This window comes from Glycine max, chromosome 5 (genome assembly GCF_000004515.6).
Source record: "Glycine max cultivar Williams 82 chromosome 5, Glycine_max_v4.0, whole genome shotgun sequence".
Taxonomy (NCBI): Eukaryota; Viridiplantae; Streptophyta; class Magnoliopsida; order Fabales; family Fabaceae; genus Glycine; species Glycine max.
Window position 1 is genome coordinate 23889672 of NC_038241.2, and position 17831 is coordinate 23907502.

The following is a 17831-nucleotide window of genomic DNA, read 5'->3' on the forward strand; positions in this document are numbered from 1 at the left end:
ATTAGCCCATACCTCATAGTGACTGCCCTTCACTACCACACTCACTAGGTGAATCCTGAAAGAGTGGTTTATGACCCCCACCCCTACAATAATTATCATCGGATCCATTAAGAGGTATATTTCTTTAAGACAAAAAAAAATACACATATGTAATAAACCTCAACCTTAATATTGCCACAATTTACAATACACCTCGTCATAGGAATGAGAAACGGAACAACTCTGTAAAATTTTATTTTGGTGTACTTTAGTCAACAAACAATTTTGTTGTTACCCACTAAACTTCATTCATGGGATCACCAATCACACAGAGACAAGTGTCCATTGTTGTGACAAAATAATGAGTTTGAGTCTCATTCCCCTCAACGACTCAAGTACTTATTTGCGCGTCAACTCTTTTGTAAGCGGATCTGCAATATTGTTTTTTGACATGGGTTTTAGGATCATCTTCAAGTAGAAAAGAACAAAATTCAGAACCAAAATCCTTAACTATTTTAGATCTTTTACTGATGAACTCATCTTTCCCAAACTGTAAATTCAGACATAGTAAGATGGATATCGAATTTAGTTCATCATATATAATAATTGCATAACATAACATGAGAACAATTAAAAACATTGAAAGAGTGGCGCGCACGCGCGCGCACACACACACACAAACAATAATACTTTTAATGGTACATGATACCTATTTGTGAATCCATGTGGCTTAGTAACACATTAAGAAAAATTAATTTTCTCAATTTCAAATAAACTACTGTCATGAATTTTTATTTAAAAAAAACTAACTCATGAGATTTTGATGATGTCATTGTGTACAAGTAAACAAATCCACCATCTATAACTCATACTCAATAAATATCAACGTTCAAATATAACTCAACATAAATACTCAAAATACCTTCCTATATTTAAACAAATATAGCATGTGAATTTTTATTTTGTGTGTGTGTGTGTGTGTATTATTTTTAAGGAAAAGGTATTACTCACAAGTAAATCAATGGTAGACGTGTTATTGATAAGAAGGAATAAGACAAAATTTTCTCTCTAATACTGTTAGAAAATAAAATAAAATAAATAATGAGAAGAACATGCAAAGCCTCAAACTAAATAAAAGAACAATAGTAGCAATTCAACTTCATAAGATTACAAAACATGGGTTAACAATGCAATATAACATACAATAAGCATAAAGAAAAATAATTTTAAAGGAGAAGTTTTAAATAGTTTGGGTTGAAGCACACAAACACTATCTTTAGAGAGAAAACGTCCCCATTGCACTGGTAGGAAAATTTGATTGCACTCCTATCCCAAGATACGACAACCCGTTGGTTCCGATCGTGTGCAGCGAAAGGATCCCTGAACTTTTTAAACACCAATGTTTTTTCTCTAAAAAAAAGTAATTTTTTATAAGAACAGGAAGAGAAGAAATTTAAAGGAAAATACAAAATTGTTTTTCTACTTGTATCTTTGGCTAAAAAAGGAGAGAGATATACAAAATGTTGATTTAAATAATTCAAATGATATTAGAAGTATAAGAGAACATATCAAATAATGTGAGAAATGTATTTGAATTTTGACGATAAAATATGTATTTGAAATTAATTTTGATATTCAGTTACAACTTGTTAAACAGTTAATATCAAGATAAAAAAGAAGGTTATGCACTAATCGTGTAAAAAAGTTTTACACAATCATTCAATCACAATTCACCATGTATAATATGTTTGTTGACTTTTAAAATAATTCAAAATGTGATTTGCAATTGGATGACAATGTAAAACTATTTTACCCTGTCAGGGTGTAAACATTAAAAACATAAGGGATGTATCAAATACATATTAAGGAAATATTTAATATTAAAACTGAATCCAACTAATTGGAAAGATTCAAGTTCACGAGTTATCTATACCCGTGAGCACCCCTAATTGCAAGACCATTAAAATAATATCATATAACTTAATAATTACATATAATAATACATGTACTAAGAAAGTGAATAGTTTTTCACTCCATCATTCAATTACAAAATGATTATAGAGTTTAATGGTTATGTATTCATCATTAATATGACTTTTAAAGTAATTATTATAAAATTCAACAAACTTATCATACATAGTAAATTATGATTGGATGAGAATATAAAACTTTTTATACCATCAATGTATAATAATAACTATCTTAAAAAATCACAAATTTTCCTACCTGTGTGCAAAAACTTTGACTAAAATATAAATTTTGTTTCCTTAAGTTTAAAAAGTTTCAATTTAATCACTTAAAAATATTTTTGTTAGACTAAATTAATCGTTTCATTAAGGCTAAAATATGTTTTTCATCCTTATAAATATTGAAATATTTGGAATTTCTTCGTGCGAATTCTTGAGTAAGTTTTTCGTCATTGCAAGATATAAATATATGATATTTGGCTTAGAAATGAATTTAGGAGATCCAATCTTACATGTCAATCGGTTAATACGCCAAGTTCTAATTCTAGTTAGTTGACACGTGATGACAAAAGATATGACATTGACACATAAGATCGAATATCCCGAGTCAAAATATCACACATTTACATTCCACAAGGATAAAAAACATACTTCAGACTAATAAATTTCAAACATTTCAATATTTATAGGAATAAAAAAATATTTTAACCTTTCATTCGTTGATTTATCACCTTGACTTGTTAATTTGATAACACATGAGAAAGGGTAAAAAATGTCATGTAAGAACATAGTTTCTTGTAAAGGTTTTAACCTTTTGCTATTACAAAGGACACTCCACTCCTTCGCCTAGAAAGTCCACACACCAACCAACCAATTGTTTCTGTTTGTCTTGCTCAATTTGTCTTTTTTGTTCATATTTCAGAAAGTTCAAACGGTCTTAGCTTTAGGAGTATTCTTCTAGGAAAAAACTATCCCACAATAACCTCTCTCTCCGGCGCAGGTCCACTTTTGTGCGTGACGCTCACGCTTGCATCAGAACCAACTATATATAAACACAGCGCGCGCTCCAAACCTTAAACTGAAAAACAAAAGAACACCAAAACCACTCAATAAGAAGAAGGAACACTCGCTCTGCAAAGTGTGTGAACGAACCCTAATAATGGAGACGAAGGAGAACGGACCGAGCAAGAAGGTTTCGAATGGGGGAATAGATGGACCCACGAACCCGATGGTCACTCCTCTGCTCAATGATCTCTACCAATTCACCATGGCTTACGCTTACTGGAAAGCTGGCAAGCATCAAGAACGTGCTGTGTCAGTATTCCTCGCTTTTCGCTTTCGTTTTAATCTTACTGTTTTTGTGTATTTCGCATTTTGGTTTGGTTGCCGACAGAGTGCAACTGAAACTGAAACTAATAGTTGTGGTTTTGTGCTTTTTTGCTGAATTGAGTTGTTTCAGTGTCTTTGATTAGTGTTTAATTCTATGGATGCACAGTGTTTATATATATATATATATATATATATATATATATATATATATATATATATAATTACTGGTTAGGCTTGGTAGTTTAAATGTTTGAATGAATGTTGATGTGTGTTTATGAGAAGATTGGATTGTGTTTGTTTTCAGGTTCGATTTGTATTTTCGGAGGAATCCGTTTGGTGGGGAGTATACCGTCTTCGCTGGCTTGGAAGAGTGCATAAGGTTCATAGCTAATTTCACGCTCGCTGAGGAGGAGATCGATTTTGTTAGGGAATGTTTATCTTCCTCTTGTGAGGTAAAACTAAATTGTGATCCCCTTTTACAGTTACAACTGACAACTTCCTCGTTTTGTTTTATGGTGGTGGTGAGTTTGCTGATTTAAATGCAAAGATTTGGAGTTTCCCTCTGTCGTGATATTAGGTGTAACACTATTTTCAATAAAAGGAAATAATGTAGGTATAACGGAAGCAGAAATTTTGTCATTAATGTCAACACTTTCAACTAGATATCCTTGAAAACAACTTTGGGAAACATCCTTAAAAATAACTTTGGGAAATCTAAATGATATAGGTGAGGCTTTTTTGTTCAAGGGGAACTTTCTTCCTTTTACAATGTTGTTATTTGTTTCTTTTTTAAAAACAGAATTGGACCAAATGAAAACCTGAAATAAATATGGCTGGTGATATTGGGTATGCTGTAATTCTGTGAAAAGTTTAATGCTGCTGACATTTATATTTAGATTTTCACTACAAAATATTCTGACTTAATAATAATCAATTAAATCTAGGATGGATTCTTTGACTACCTCAGAGGACTTGACTGCTCTGATGTTGAGGTGTATGCTATTCCTGAGGGAACAGTTGTTTTTCCCAAGGTTCCCCTGATGAGAGTTGAAGGTCCAGTTGCCGTGAGTACTTTCCCACCATTAACTACCCCCTTTTAATGCCGATCTTTCAAAGATGACCTAGTTCATACATTAAATTGACTTATATTTATTGTTCAGGTTGTTCAATTGCTCGAAACACCTTTTGTGAATCTAATTAATTATGCGTCATTAGTTTCTACTAATGCTGCAAGGCATCGTAATGTTGCTGGAAAATCCAAAACTCTACTTGAGTTTGGATTACGAAGGGCTCAGGTTTCAAAGTCTTTTAAAATACATTTTGATTAGTAAATTTTGGAAGAACTGTACTTCTTCGACAAAAGAAATTCATATTTGTATGTAGGGGCCTGATGGTGGAGTAGGAGCATCAAAGTACTGCTATATTGGTGGATTTGATGCAACAAGGTATTATCACTGTTTTAAGTTTGATTCCACACAGACGTGGGATGGAAGTATACAAAGTTTTATAAATTTTTGTTTCGGAAGGAACCCATAGTTTGCTATTCCTTTTCTGTTTCTGAACTTTTGTCGTTGCAATTACACTTTTAATATTGAAATATTAAATTAAATTTAAGTAAATGCAAACGACCATATTACTGAGAGATGGCCTACACAAGCTCCCTTGTACTCATTCCTTGGCTGTTTCTGTGAATTTGTTGTTTCTGACCTTTGCTTTTGTGTAACTTGGCTGTTTCATAACTTGCCTTTTTTCATGTGTGCCAACAGCAATGTTGCAGCAGGAAAGTTATTCGGGATACCCCTTCGTGGTACTCATTCCCATGCCTTTGTTAGTTCATACATGGTGTGTAACCAATTTACTGAAATTTTACATATTTGGTTTATGTAAAGAATTTGCAATAAGTTGTTGTTTTGTAAATTATGATATAGCTTCCCTACATAATTGAAAGGACTGATTTTCTGTTTAAATCTATCCTTTCAACATTTCTAAAGGCACAAAATTGTATTGATTGTTTGTAGTTACTATTTATGAGAAGAATAGTTGGAAATTTGTCCGGGAAGAATTCAAGGGACTGCTGTGCAGTTCAGTGGGAATACAGTTAAGTCATAAAATTAAAATCAGTGCAATTTGTTCATACATTTATGAATCTTATTGGAGATTCCTAAAATGTAGGACTAGGAAGATCAAATATTTACAATATGGATCAAAATTCAAGATTGGAGTGTGACAGTTGCAACTAAAATTCAGAGGGATTAGATGAAACTTCTATTCATTTTTCAAAATAATATGCAGTTGGACCCCATGCATTCAAAGTTTGAGCATTTGACTTCGACAAAATGAAACTATGAAACACTAAGGTAGGTCCCCTAAAAACAGTGGCCCATTGCATGAGATTCCCTACCTGGGGGTGGGGTGAGGGTCTAGGGAGTGTAGTTGTACACAGCCTTAGCCTTGTAAATAGAGACATTGTTTGCTGAACCCGTCATTTCTAGATCCCAGTTTTTATAAAAATGGAGCTTCATTGCGTGTTTGGAAAAGATTTACCTACGTGGATCAATACTCTCTCCACGTCCAAATAGCCAAAATCAGCATAAGCTGCATATAGTTGCTTCTCTCAAACGTGGAGCCAACTGAATCTGACACGCAAGCAAACATGCACTCGGTCCAGAAGCTGGCTTGTAATTTCTAGCTGCCTTTATGTGATTTCTGCTGTTTGTGTTATTGTAATTTATATGGCTTGAAGCAAATGAGGCACTATCTGTTATATTTCCCTTACTTTTTTTTTTGTGTACTTTTGTGCAGAGCCTTGATGAGATTACAGACAAGTCACTTCGCGGAAAAGATGGTTCAAGTAGGTGTGACGATTTTGTTAGTCTGGTTCAAACGTGGCTGAACAAAATTCAGGTGCCAGGATACAAACATTTACAACCTTAATGTTCTTTTTCTGTTGTGGTTCTTAACTACCTCCTGTTTCTGTTTTTTGGTGTGTTTGTCTGTGGGAGAACATGGTGGTTTAGATAACACTTCATCCTTATGCAATAACTCATTTGAAAGTTTTTGTTTTCTTTCTTTGTGAAGACCCTAAAGTAGTTTTTTCTACTTAGGTAATTCCTGAGACTGAAATGGATATATTGAAAGCTGAAGCTCAATGTAGTAAAGCTCTGCATGCTTATGCCTGTGTCTTTAATGCAAACTTTGATGTTTCTAGCACACAACAATTTGAAGCTCATGAGTACTGGCACACATACGACTGATGTTCTAGCTAATCAGTAATAAGTATTGTCATTTGCATTTCCATGTCATGTGAGCTGGAAGCCTTGGTTTGTGCTTTTCAATATGAATAAAGAAGGCTTACACTAGAGTGAAAGGAAATATAGAAGAAAGAGGAGTTCTAGCAACACACTCTTTCTCACACTCTGTTATTGGTTGAAATTCATTGAAAGATTTAGTGAGACCCACTAAGATTTATGATTTCCAATAAGTTTTAGCTTCTAGTAGAGAGTGCATTCAAAAGAGTGTGCTATAGAGTGTGTTGCTAGCATTTCTCTAGGTGGAAACATCAAGAAGGTTGCATACATGCATGGTAATCTATATAGAATAGAAAGACAAAATCAAAGACAGGTTAAAAGGACATGCTAGTAATAGAATAGTAATTGTTTGAGATTTTCAATAAAAACCATACCTGTGTTTTTGCTTAAATGCAAAAGTTTCAAGACTAGTTGGTCTTCGATAGAGTTTGGGAGCTTCATCAAGTAATTGGTCAAATGCTCAATACTTGCTGACCCACTCTTCTAATAAAAGTAAAATTTCAGCACAAGGTTTTGGTTGGGCTCATGATTTTTCATGCTGAAAGTCTAAAGGGCTTTTCCCATTAGTTGGTGTGTCAGAGATGTTAATAGAAAACATTCTCAGAATCCCGGGCCTTATTCCAACAAGTTAAGCTCTGGGGTAATTGTATTACACATGGTGTGATTGTATGAGATTGACATACATGACTTATGAAGTGTCGTGACCCTTCATTGAACATTCTACACTGGAAAGAATATTTTTCTCTTTTTAATTTTTCATATAAAGCTCAAATAAAATCATTTACCCGGGAGAACTGGGAAAATAAGACAGTAGTAATAGATTGAGTTGATATAATTAAAATGAAGTTAGGCCTAATATGGTAAAGGTATTTTAGATCATGATTATTTCATGTGGGCTAATCTTTTCCTCACTTTCTGGAAAAATCAAAATTGAATAAACATTTCATGCCAATGCTATAAATGATAACCATGCTATTCACCAAAAAGCAAAGAGAATGATAACCATGTTGTATGTTTATCTTTCGCACTCTTACAAAATCAAAGATGGATTTGCCAGTGAATATACTATGTGTTTCTCCTCTCTGCAGTTGTCAAATGGTGTTTTTGGTGAGACCAATCAAAGCGAGTTGGCAGCATTCACATCATATGCATTGGCATTTCCTGATGGTTTTCTTGCCCTCGTAGATACATATGATGTAAGTATTGTATTTCTTAAACAGCCATCATTTATAAATTATAATCCTGGCATCATTTTACTCAGAAATGTCCACTGATTGTACGTAAAGTAAATCTTGCTTATCACTCATTTATTGTCTTGTGAACCAATATAAATGGAAACTGTTAAAAACTAAAAATGATGAGAATCAGTTTTTGCGTGATCTTTTATCAATTTGACTTTGAGAAATGATAGGGGATTTACATAACTGGGAAGATGAGTGAACCATTGTGTGCTTATAAATCTGTGTCTAGGTATGGGAAGGTACCCCCCTCCCCTATTTGGCTTGATCTAAGGATATGCATAGCATTAAGTTGCAAATTAATTAAAGAAGGAGATGCATAAGCACAAACCACATAGGCACATACATGAATCATCTTGTACATTATGATTTAGATTAGTTATGTGCTTAACAGATGAGAGTAATGGTGGATAGTGTTTTGCACTTGTGCTCAATACTTATAGACACTGATCACAGGTCAGTGCCTTCATTTTTCAAATAAAGTGAGTATAACTTGTTCTTGTACAACAGAGTCCTGGATACTGAAACTTGGCCACTTGTGTGATAAATCATACCTTAAGGTCCATAATTAATGTGATACCTATTTTGCTGTTGAATATTGCAACACTCATTTCCCTCCAACTTCCGCTTGCCAATTATTCTATTGTATATGCTAACATTGAAAGTATGTTAAATTTTGCAATTGTGTGAACTGTTAGATCCGGTTATTATGTCATCTGGCAAATGTCATTGCGTCAAGTGCTGAAGTTGCTTTATTATGGGTTCATTCAGTATTTTTTTACCTTTGTTAGGCTATTTCTTTAGTTGATTGCATTTGTATTTGTTGACAGGTGATGAGAAGTGGAATCCCTAATTTCTGTGCAGTTGCATTAGCTCTCAGTGATTTAGGGTATGCCAGGAAGTATTTTCATATTATTATCACTTGATTATAAGTTTTACACTGTATGAAGCTTTTTGTAGTTAATGTTCCCAGTTGTTTTTTAGTTGGTTGGGATACAAAGTATTTTGTTTTTTGTTTTCAAATGAATGAAAAACGATATTTTGTGGTGGAATCTGCATAGATTTTCTGAGAGGAATTAATGGCAATAGTAACTGCGAGTGCCTAGTACGGATGTAATGGCAATCTCCATTATGATGTTGATTAGGATGTACTTGATGCTGTATCTGAACTTGCATGTGCAGTTGGTTATGTGGTTGGATTTTGTTTTTTTTTGGGATTACTGCAAACTTTTCCTGAAAAAGTTATTTAATGCTTCTGTGCAGTGTTTCCTCAATTATTAGCTAAAATGATCTGTTTTTTTGCAGTTCCTTAGTTTTCTTTATGCAGTCTGCATTATGTTATTGCAAATATCTTGTTTGTTGAGTTCAGAAGCCTTTATCGATGTTTATTTTCTTTAGGTGAATTCTTTTCTTTCTTTTTGTTGAATAATGTTAGATTATATTTGTACTATAATAGTATAATGTTATTTTCAATTTAAAGATTGCATCAGCCTGTTGTTAATTTACTGTAGTATCTCTTCTTACTTGCATCATGTTGTATAACTAATAAATCATTACTTTTTTTGCTTGAACTAGTCTCTTGTACCTCCTGCTCATCCCCTTAAAAACAACACTCATTTTCAAAGAATCACTTAATTTCATTCATTGAGCTTCATGATGTCCCCTGCAGATACAAAGCAGTTGGCATTAGATTGGACTCTGGTGACCTTGCATATTTATCCTGTGAGGTCAGGAACTTCTTTCGCTCTATCGAGAAGGAATTTGGAGTGCCTGAATTTGGGAAGTTGCAAATCACTGCTAGTAATGATCTTAATGAGGAAACATTAGATGCTTTAAACAAACAGGTAGCTAATTACTCAGTGCAAACTGGAACTTGTTACCTATTATAGAAATTGACCAGTGTCTGTGTTTGCTGCTTTTCATAGGTGTGTGCACACATTGTTTTATTTCCGTATCGCATAAAAATTCTTTTATAGAAATTATTGTACATGATTTGCTGGTTTATACTTTATACAAATTTTAATTGTTAATGTTTTACACATTCATTTGCATTTATACTAATGGATTGCAGCTTTGGTGTTTAAAAATATCTCCTGCTATATAAAATTCAGATCTTAAAATGGTTGGATAGTTATTGTAATATTTCCTCTTCTATAATTATAACAAAATGTAATTGTTAGAAAAGTTGGTAGTTTTGTTATGTAATTTAGTAATTATTAAAAATGTCAGGAATATGAAACTAACAACATGCTTGTGTTAGTTCACTGATGCATGCCCCTGAAATCTGTCGTATTTTTTTTATGTATTGGCTTCAAAATTGCAGTTTTGTGGGATACATGTATGGTTTGTGGGCTTGTAATTTTCCTAATACCCATGTAACATGTTTTCCTACCATGATTGGGATAACATTAATCGTTTAGTAGTTTTGGTGCTGTAAACAGAAATAAGAACACAATTTTACTGGCTAAAGTCACAATCTTATTTTCCAACAATATTTTACATTACTTAGATCTATAAACTCAGGTTAATTTAAACAACCCAAAGTTATTTAACCACAGGGCCTTGAGTTGTTTATTGAAGGGGTAGCCATCACTGAGATTGAGGATTTATAGTTAAAATTTTATAAAGAATTAAAAAGGAATTTAAATTGAGGAAGCTGAGGTGTATGAGGCCTAGCTCCAAGGTGTGAGATTTGGTTACTGGCAGAGTGTAGTAGGAACACTGTAAATTATCTCATCTGCCTCCCTCATTGTGGTACTTTGGCTACCAAACCAGTCTTTGAAAGGAGTGTAATCAGCATGGAGCTTTAACCCCAAGCTCAAATTCAAAAGTCCATAATTGTTTTCCAAGGGGATCTGAATGGCATAAAATGTAACAATGACCAGTCCTATTATTGTACTGCTAATTTATTGAATAGAAATTCTTAATAGATTTTTCTTTGAATTTTTGTTCTGTTGTCATAGAACATATTCATATCATGTTGGAATCCCTTCCACAAAAATTGTAGATTTATTTTGTGTGAATGTCAGGGTGTGTTGAGGTATAAATGAAAACTCCACAGCTTTATTTTTGTTGACAAAAAGGTAAAATTTACACAAGGATATGTAGTTTCTTCTCATATTTTTTTGATTTATTGCATTTTCTCTACAGGGTCATGAGGTTGATGCCTTTGGAATTGGTACATATCTGGTTACATGTTACGCTCAAGCTGCTTTAGGTGTTGTTTTCAAGCTGGTTGAAATAAATAATCAACCTCGTATCAAACTTTCTGAAGATGTGTCAAAGGTTTGAACATTCTAAACTTGACAGGATATTGCAATCATCTGATTGGTAATTTGATTATTTTCTCTTTCTTTATCTATATTTAGGTCTCTATTCCATGTAAGAAGCGATGCTATAGGTTGTATGGGAAAGAAGGTTATCCCCTGGTAGACATAATGACTGGAGAAAATGAGCCCTCTCCAAAGGTATTATTTTGAGTTAGTTTGTCTGACACTATATCTTTTTTTTTTTCAATGTTTTGCATCCCTGCCCCAGTCGGGGTTGAGGATGTCAGTAAGTGCTATTATGTATGTTTTCACCAGCATCCCAAGTTGGGAATTCTGGCCAATCAAATTTCTTTTTTAGGACGGTCACCTTGGAGTAGTATTAAGTCAGGAAAAACTCTCATGCTTTGGTTTAAGCATGTAATTGTTTATTAGTATTAACTAAGCATTGTAGTAATTATTCTCATCACCCTGATGAAGTGCCTTAAACATATTAATATGGGTTTCTCTCGAGGGTGGGCTGGATATTTGCAGAGTAATGTCGATGCAACTATTGATAGAACCTCCAATATTGCTGTTCTGAAAAATTAGGTCATATTCAATTGCTGTTCTGAAAAATTAGGTCATATTCAATTGCTGTTCTTTATCCTTTTTCAAAATATAAATCCAAACAAGGGAACGACAGCCTTGCACTGCACCATTCTCTCAATGCTCTTACTTTGTCTAGTTTCCAGCATCTTAGCTTGTCAGTCTTGCCTCAAAGTCAGTTGGTTCTGTGTAGTATACAAATGAAGGCATAAAAATTCTTTTATCATCTTTTATGTAGGTGGGAGAAAGAATCCTGTGCCGTCATCCCTTCCAAGAATCCAAGAGAGCATATGTAGTGCCACAGCGTGTTGAAGAGCTTCTGAGGTGTTACTGGCCTGGGAGTACTGGTGAGAATTAACGATCAACAATCAGGGAGATCAGTAGTCGCGTATTGATATCTTTAAAAACTTAAGTTTGTTTGCCTAGGGGAGATGAAACTGCTACATCGTTTATAAGTACAATCCCATGATTCATTATTAACCAACTGTATAATTTGGTCGTGTAGCTTTTGAACCTGCCACACTAACCCTTACTACCCCTTTAAACTAAGAAAAGGAATTTATTGCCTCATCTGTTAATCCTATGGTTGCAAAATGTATTATCTTATTAGTTCCTGCATGAAATGTTTGTTATCTGAAAACTAGGTTGCACTCTGGAATATATAAAGTGGCTTACCAATACCAGCATTTATCTGCAATTCATATATATATTCAGTCATTTCAGTGCATGCAGCTCATGACTGTCAGTTTTTACTTTTCTATAGTAACCTGCTTATTCTTTTTTGAAGATATAAAGAAAGATACTTTACCAGCTCTAAGAGATATCAGAGAGCGATGCATCAATCAACTTGAGCAAATGCGACCTGACCACATGAGGAGGCTTAACCCAACTCCATATAAGGTCACAAAGTTAAACCTTTCTCTAAATTACTCGATTGTTTTCGTCTTGAATGATTTTGATTTTTTTTTTAATCATGAGCAGGTTAGTGTTAGTGCAAAATTATACGACTTCATTCATTTCCTGTGGCTCAATGAGGCACCAGTTGGGGAGCTACAGTAAGGCAAATAAAATGGCGGCGTGCCTTCAGAACCCAATGGGTATGGCAAAAAAAATGTTCAGTTCACGGGAAATTTCTCCATACAGTATTTTTTTTTATCAGCATTTCTCCATATAGTATAGATGTATTCAATGTGTTTTGACTGTTTTTCAAAATAAATTATTCTGTAGATTGGTGTTGATGGAACCATTATTCTTTCAACATCCTCCCTTTATCACATTGCTATGCAGTCTTCGTACGTGCATTCAACATATCTATCAATGTGAATGTTTTCTTCTTGAAGGAGTAATTGAAGGCATTTTGTCTACTGAATTTAAGCATGTATAACACCTTGTGAATCATGTTATAAGTCGCCCGTGAAAAGAAATCTTAAATCTTGTTTACTGGCCTGAAAAAAAAAAGATGTCTATTACACCCTAGAAATGCTAATTCCTCCGAAAATATCCAGTCGATAGAGTGGCCGAATCACTCAAAGTTAACACTTGTCAAGTCACTCAACAACGCGTTATTAGAGGTAGTGAGATGACTTTAATACTGTTTGAGTGCAATTTTTTTTTTCTAATTTACTAATTGGAGGTTGGTTTCAAATTATTATCTAGTTTGAGATAAATCATAATAAGTTTTATAACTTTTGTGTTAAAAATGGTAACTTCTGTTACAATTCTTTTAAACTGAAGTCATAAGTTTTTCTATAACTTCAATTTCTTTTTAATTTATGACTTTAAAGTCGTAAAGTTTTTTTTATTTACATTTCCAACTTTGTAAATGTTTTTTTTGTTAATGTTTTATTTTTTATGTTAATTTTTTTTTAAAAAATATTGTAAATATATTTTTTAAGTTAATTTTTTTAAAAAACTGTAAATAATTTTTTTAATTTAATTATTTAATAAATAAATGTTTTTCTATACTTTTTTTAATATTCTGTATGTATTTTTATATGGTTTTATTTAATATTTTATATATTTTTTTAATATTGTTTTATTTAATATAGTTTATATATTTTTAGTATTTTTTAATATATTTTTTTATATTTAATATTTCATATATTTTTTTACTAATGTTAAACAATTTGATATGTTTTGTAAATGAAAAAAATAATAAAAAATACATTAATTTAGTAATGATTAATATTATTTTTATTTTTTATATTTTCCTTTAATTTGTATTGTTTGTTTTATATTAATGTATTATGTTGTTTTTATTTGAACAATAACTTTTATTACTAAATTATTATCTATTGTTAATAGTAAATTCATTTATATAATAAAATTAATATTATTTAATAAATTATAAGTTAATATTAATAATAAAATATTTTAATATTTTTATTTAAATTCTAGTCAATTTATATTAATGTATTATGTTGACTTTTTGTTTCTCTTTAGTCTTTTTAAATTTAAGTATTTTATATTATTTTCTTCATTTACAAAACAAATCAAATTCTTTAACATTAGTAAAAAATATATAAAATATTTAATATAGAAAATATATTAAATAAAAAATATTAAATAAAAGCATATAAAAAAAATATACAAAATATTAAATAAAATTAAAAAAAGTAAAAAAAATATATTTATTTATTAAATAATTAAATTAGAAAAAGTATTTACAATTTTTTAAAAAAATTAACTTAAAAAATATTTACATTTTTTTAAAAAGAATTTAACGTACAAAAATAAAACATTAACGAAAAGAAAAGCATCTATTGTCTTCAAAGTCAATGTCACCAATTAAAATAAAGATGCATAATGTCCTAATTTTTTTATGGGGCAACACATGGACAGCATGAGAAAAGATAAGAGGGAAGGCAAATTCGTCCGCGACCCAGGTGCAGTGATATGTTATGCTACGAGAATTAGTATAAAGGCTAAATTTGGAAATAGAAAAAAACGTTTAAAAAGTTAAAATTGATTAATTTTATATAATTAAATAAATTGACAGGTTTTACTTTGAAACGAGTTGGCCAATTCTTTGGCTGATCTTTGCGGAGGATATAGCAGCTCTCATAGCACCCCAATCTCCTGCAGCTCCATTACCATAAATTAGTAACCTGTTATGTGGGCAAATACTAGTATGAGATAGTGAAAATACAACTGGTTGGACTATAATTCTTTTTTAAATTGGTTTCGAATAAAAAATCATTTATGAATCTATTGATATCTAGGATAAATAGATCAACTGAACATAATCATTTCTTTCCTTTCTTAAAAATCCTTCAAGTCATAAATCATAAAGTCTCCTATGACAAACTATATTCACAAGATCATGTCTAGCCATAATAAGCACCTAGATCAATCATTGACCAGCCTCACAAAATTAGAATTCAATGTGTCAGAAGAAAATTAGAAGTCAAAGAATTTTGAACCTGGTCAATGGATACTTACAAAATTTTTCAAGAAAAGTTAGGCGTTAGTTTGTATCGTAGACTTTTACACAAATACTAGCAGTATACCTGTGTGATTGGGCGAGTCGCATTAAATTTTTATGCATGTTTTAAAATGATTTATGTATGAGTTGATATATATTAAATTTATCAATGCAATGCACAATGATATTTTAATCAGAATAGCTTAGTCATGTTAAAGTTTATCGTTTATTTCCAAGATCAATGTTATCAAAATCGAAGTGGACCGGCCAGTTCAACCAAAAAGCCAGTGAACAGGTCTGATGACTAGTTCGATACAGCCACACAACCAGAGTCTATGAAAACTGGTCAAAAGCTGGATAAACCATTGTAAAACCAACGGAATCGGTAAGACCAACAGTCCATTTGTTTGAATCGGTTCCTGAAAAATCATTTTAAAAAATGAGTAAAAGAATGAAGTGCAAACCTGAAAGAGGATCTAGAGAAGGGGAGGGATAATGTTAACACAAAAGTGATTCAGGAGATAAGCAGAGTAGTGCGATGATGGAGGAACACCGGTGGGCTTACAGTGGCGCAGCGCAAGTCACGATGGAGGTTGCGAGTGGCACCTCCTGGCAACATCATCTGCGGGCTATATGAGAAAAATGAAGGTGGGTATAAGTTATGGCTTTGACAGAAGGGCGAGAGGGAGAAGGAGACACCGTTCTGGCATGCTTGTACTCTCAAATTTTTCTCACTGTTCTAGCTTCTAATCCCATTTTTAAAAATTTTCACTGTTTTTTCTTTATTATTATTATTATTATTATTATTATTATTATTATTATTATTTCTTAAAAATTTAAAATTATTATTTAATTAATACTGGTCTAACCATGCCGTGGTTCAACTACGATTGAACCATTAAACGTTAAATCGATATGTTGACAGGTTCAACGACCCGTATAGTTTTATAAAAATTGATGTTTTGCAATAAATTTTTATTTATTCTATAATTATCACAATTACTTGTTCAAATTAAAAATGAGTGTTCAATCATCATCCATATTTGTTCCTATTTATTTCACGATTATATTTAATAAATTCAGTACTATTATAATATTTTTTTTATTATAAATGATAATTATTCATTCTGATCCATTATTTGTTTCATATTATTCATTAGTATTTAATATACACTTATATAAAAAAATAATTACAAGTAAAATATTTTTACTAAGAATTAAATAGTCATTGCAATTTTATTTAAATATTTAGTTGAGATATTTATTCTACCCCTGATAGAAGTAAATGAGCAGATAAAATTTCTCTGAAGAGATAGACACGTGTAACCTATTTGCTAGGAAGATATATAAGTATAAAAATACACATTAAATTTTAAATATATATATATATATATATATATATATATATATATATTAATAATATAAGGTTATTCTTTAATACAAAAAAAATTCAAAAGTTAATAAATTTTCTAATTCATATAACAAATAATATTAAATACTTTTTATTAAGTTATTTTAGAAACATAATTATTTTAGTAAATTTTTTTCTAAAGTTTTAAGAATAAATGATATTTTAAAATTTATGTTAAATTTTATATTTTTCTATTTAAACAATATAAAATTCTTTAAGAATTTAATTAGAGTATACTGATAATAATATAAAGATTTTTTCAATGATACATAAAAATAATTATAGTTTCATCTAATACTTAATATCTAAAAATATAAATATGAAAATTATTGTTAAGGTGTATGAATTTAAAAAATACTGTTGAGTCCTAAATATAATATAGAATAAAGTAATTCTTTTAGTTTAAAAAGGTTATTAGTCACTAACTTTCAGTCAAATCAAATATCTTAATTATTATTTTTTTAATAAAATTCAATTTTAAATCTAAAATTTTATTAATAATATTAAACAATTATTAATATTATAATCTTTATTTGTTTGGTTAATTATACATTGTCCCTAAAAAATGTCAGCTCTTCAATTATTATGCAAAACAATCCTGTAGATGAAAATATTAAACAAGTAGTATCAAAGATTTTTTTTAATTCATATACCTTTAAAGCAAAAATCGTAGCTTTTGGGCTCTCCTATATGGAGAAAGGCCCAAATTAGGGATGGTGAAAAAATCTGCGCCCTTGGATATTTGTGAATAAAATCCGTCATGGATATGTAACAGATAGGGTAAACGGATATTCGTTACCTACGGATACGGGTATTTCAGCTATCCATTAGTTAATGGGACAAAGGCACATATTGTAGCATTCAATTTTACATGTGTTGTTTCACATGAGTTGTTGTGCTCATATACTGAATTTAATTATTAAAGATGGTTTGTCCATAATCTCTTATGTCATTGAAAAGGTTAGAGAAAGTGTTAGTTATTGTACAACAACACCTAAAAGAGAGGAGAAATTTATAGAGACATGTGGTCAAATGAATATTTCAATTGGTAGAAAGTTGACTCTTGATTGCAAAACCAAGTAGAATTCTACATTTTTAATGCTTCAAGTGACCATACCATACCAAGAGGTCTTTGATCCATTGTTATAAATGGATAGCTAATACAAAGCTTTGCCTAATGAGTATGATTGGCAAATGCCAAAGGAAATTTGTGAAAGGTTGGAAATGTTTTATGATGCGACACTCTTATTTTCTGGTTCTTTACATCCAACTGTAAATTTTTGTTCTTAAAAGATATGTCAAATTAAATTTGATTGAGTGG

At 31.3% G+C, this 17831-nt stretch overlaps 1 protein-coding gene across 1 annotated transcript; it reads left to right on the forward strand.

The window, feature by feature from the left end:
• The first annotated feature begins 2831 nt into the window (after nucleotides 1-2831).
• On the forward strand, nucleotides 2832-13021 carry LOC100799223 (nicotinate phosphoribosyltransferase 2). Its single transcript, XM_003524600.4, has 15 exons — nucleotides 2832-3260; nucleotides 3580-3727; nucleotides 4220-4339; nucleotides 4436-4570; nucleotides 4659-4720; nucleotides 5042-5117; nucleotides 6078-6179; nucleotides 7672-7779; nucleotides 8652-8710; nucleotides 9491-9665; nucleotides 10972-11106; nucleotides 11190-11288; nucleotides 11914-12022; nucleotides 12463-12575; nucleotides 12657-13021. The coding sequence occupies exons 1-15, from the start codon at nucleotides 3106-3108 to the stop codon at nucleotides 12732-12734; spliced, it is 1674 nt and encodes a 557-aa protein (XP_003524648.1). The 5' UTR covers nucleotides 2832-3105; the 3' UTR covers nucleotides 12735-13021.
• The last annotated feature ends 4810 nt before the right edge of the window (nucleotides 13022-17831 follow it).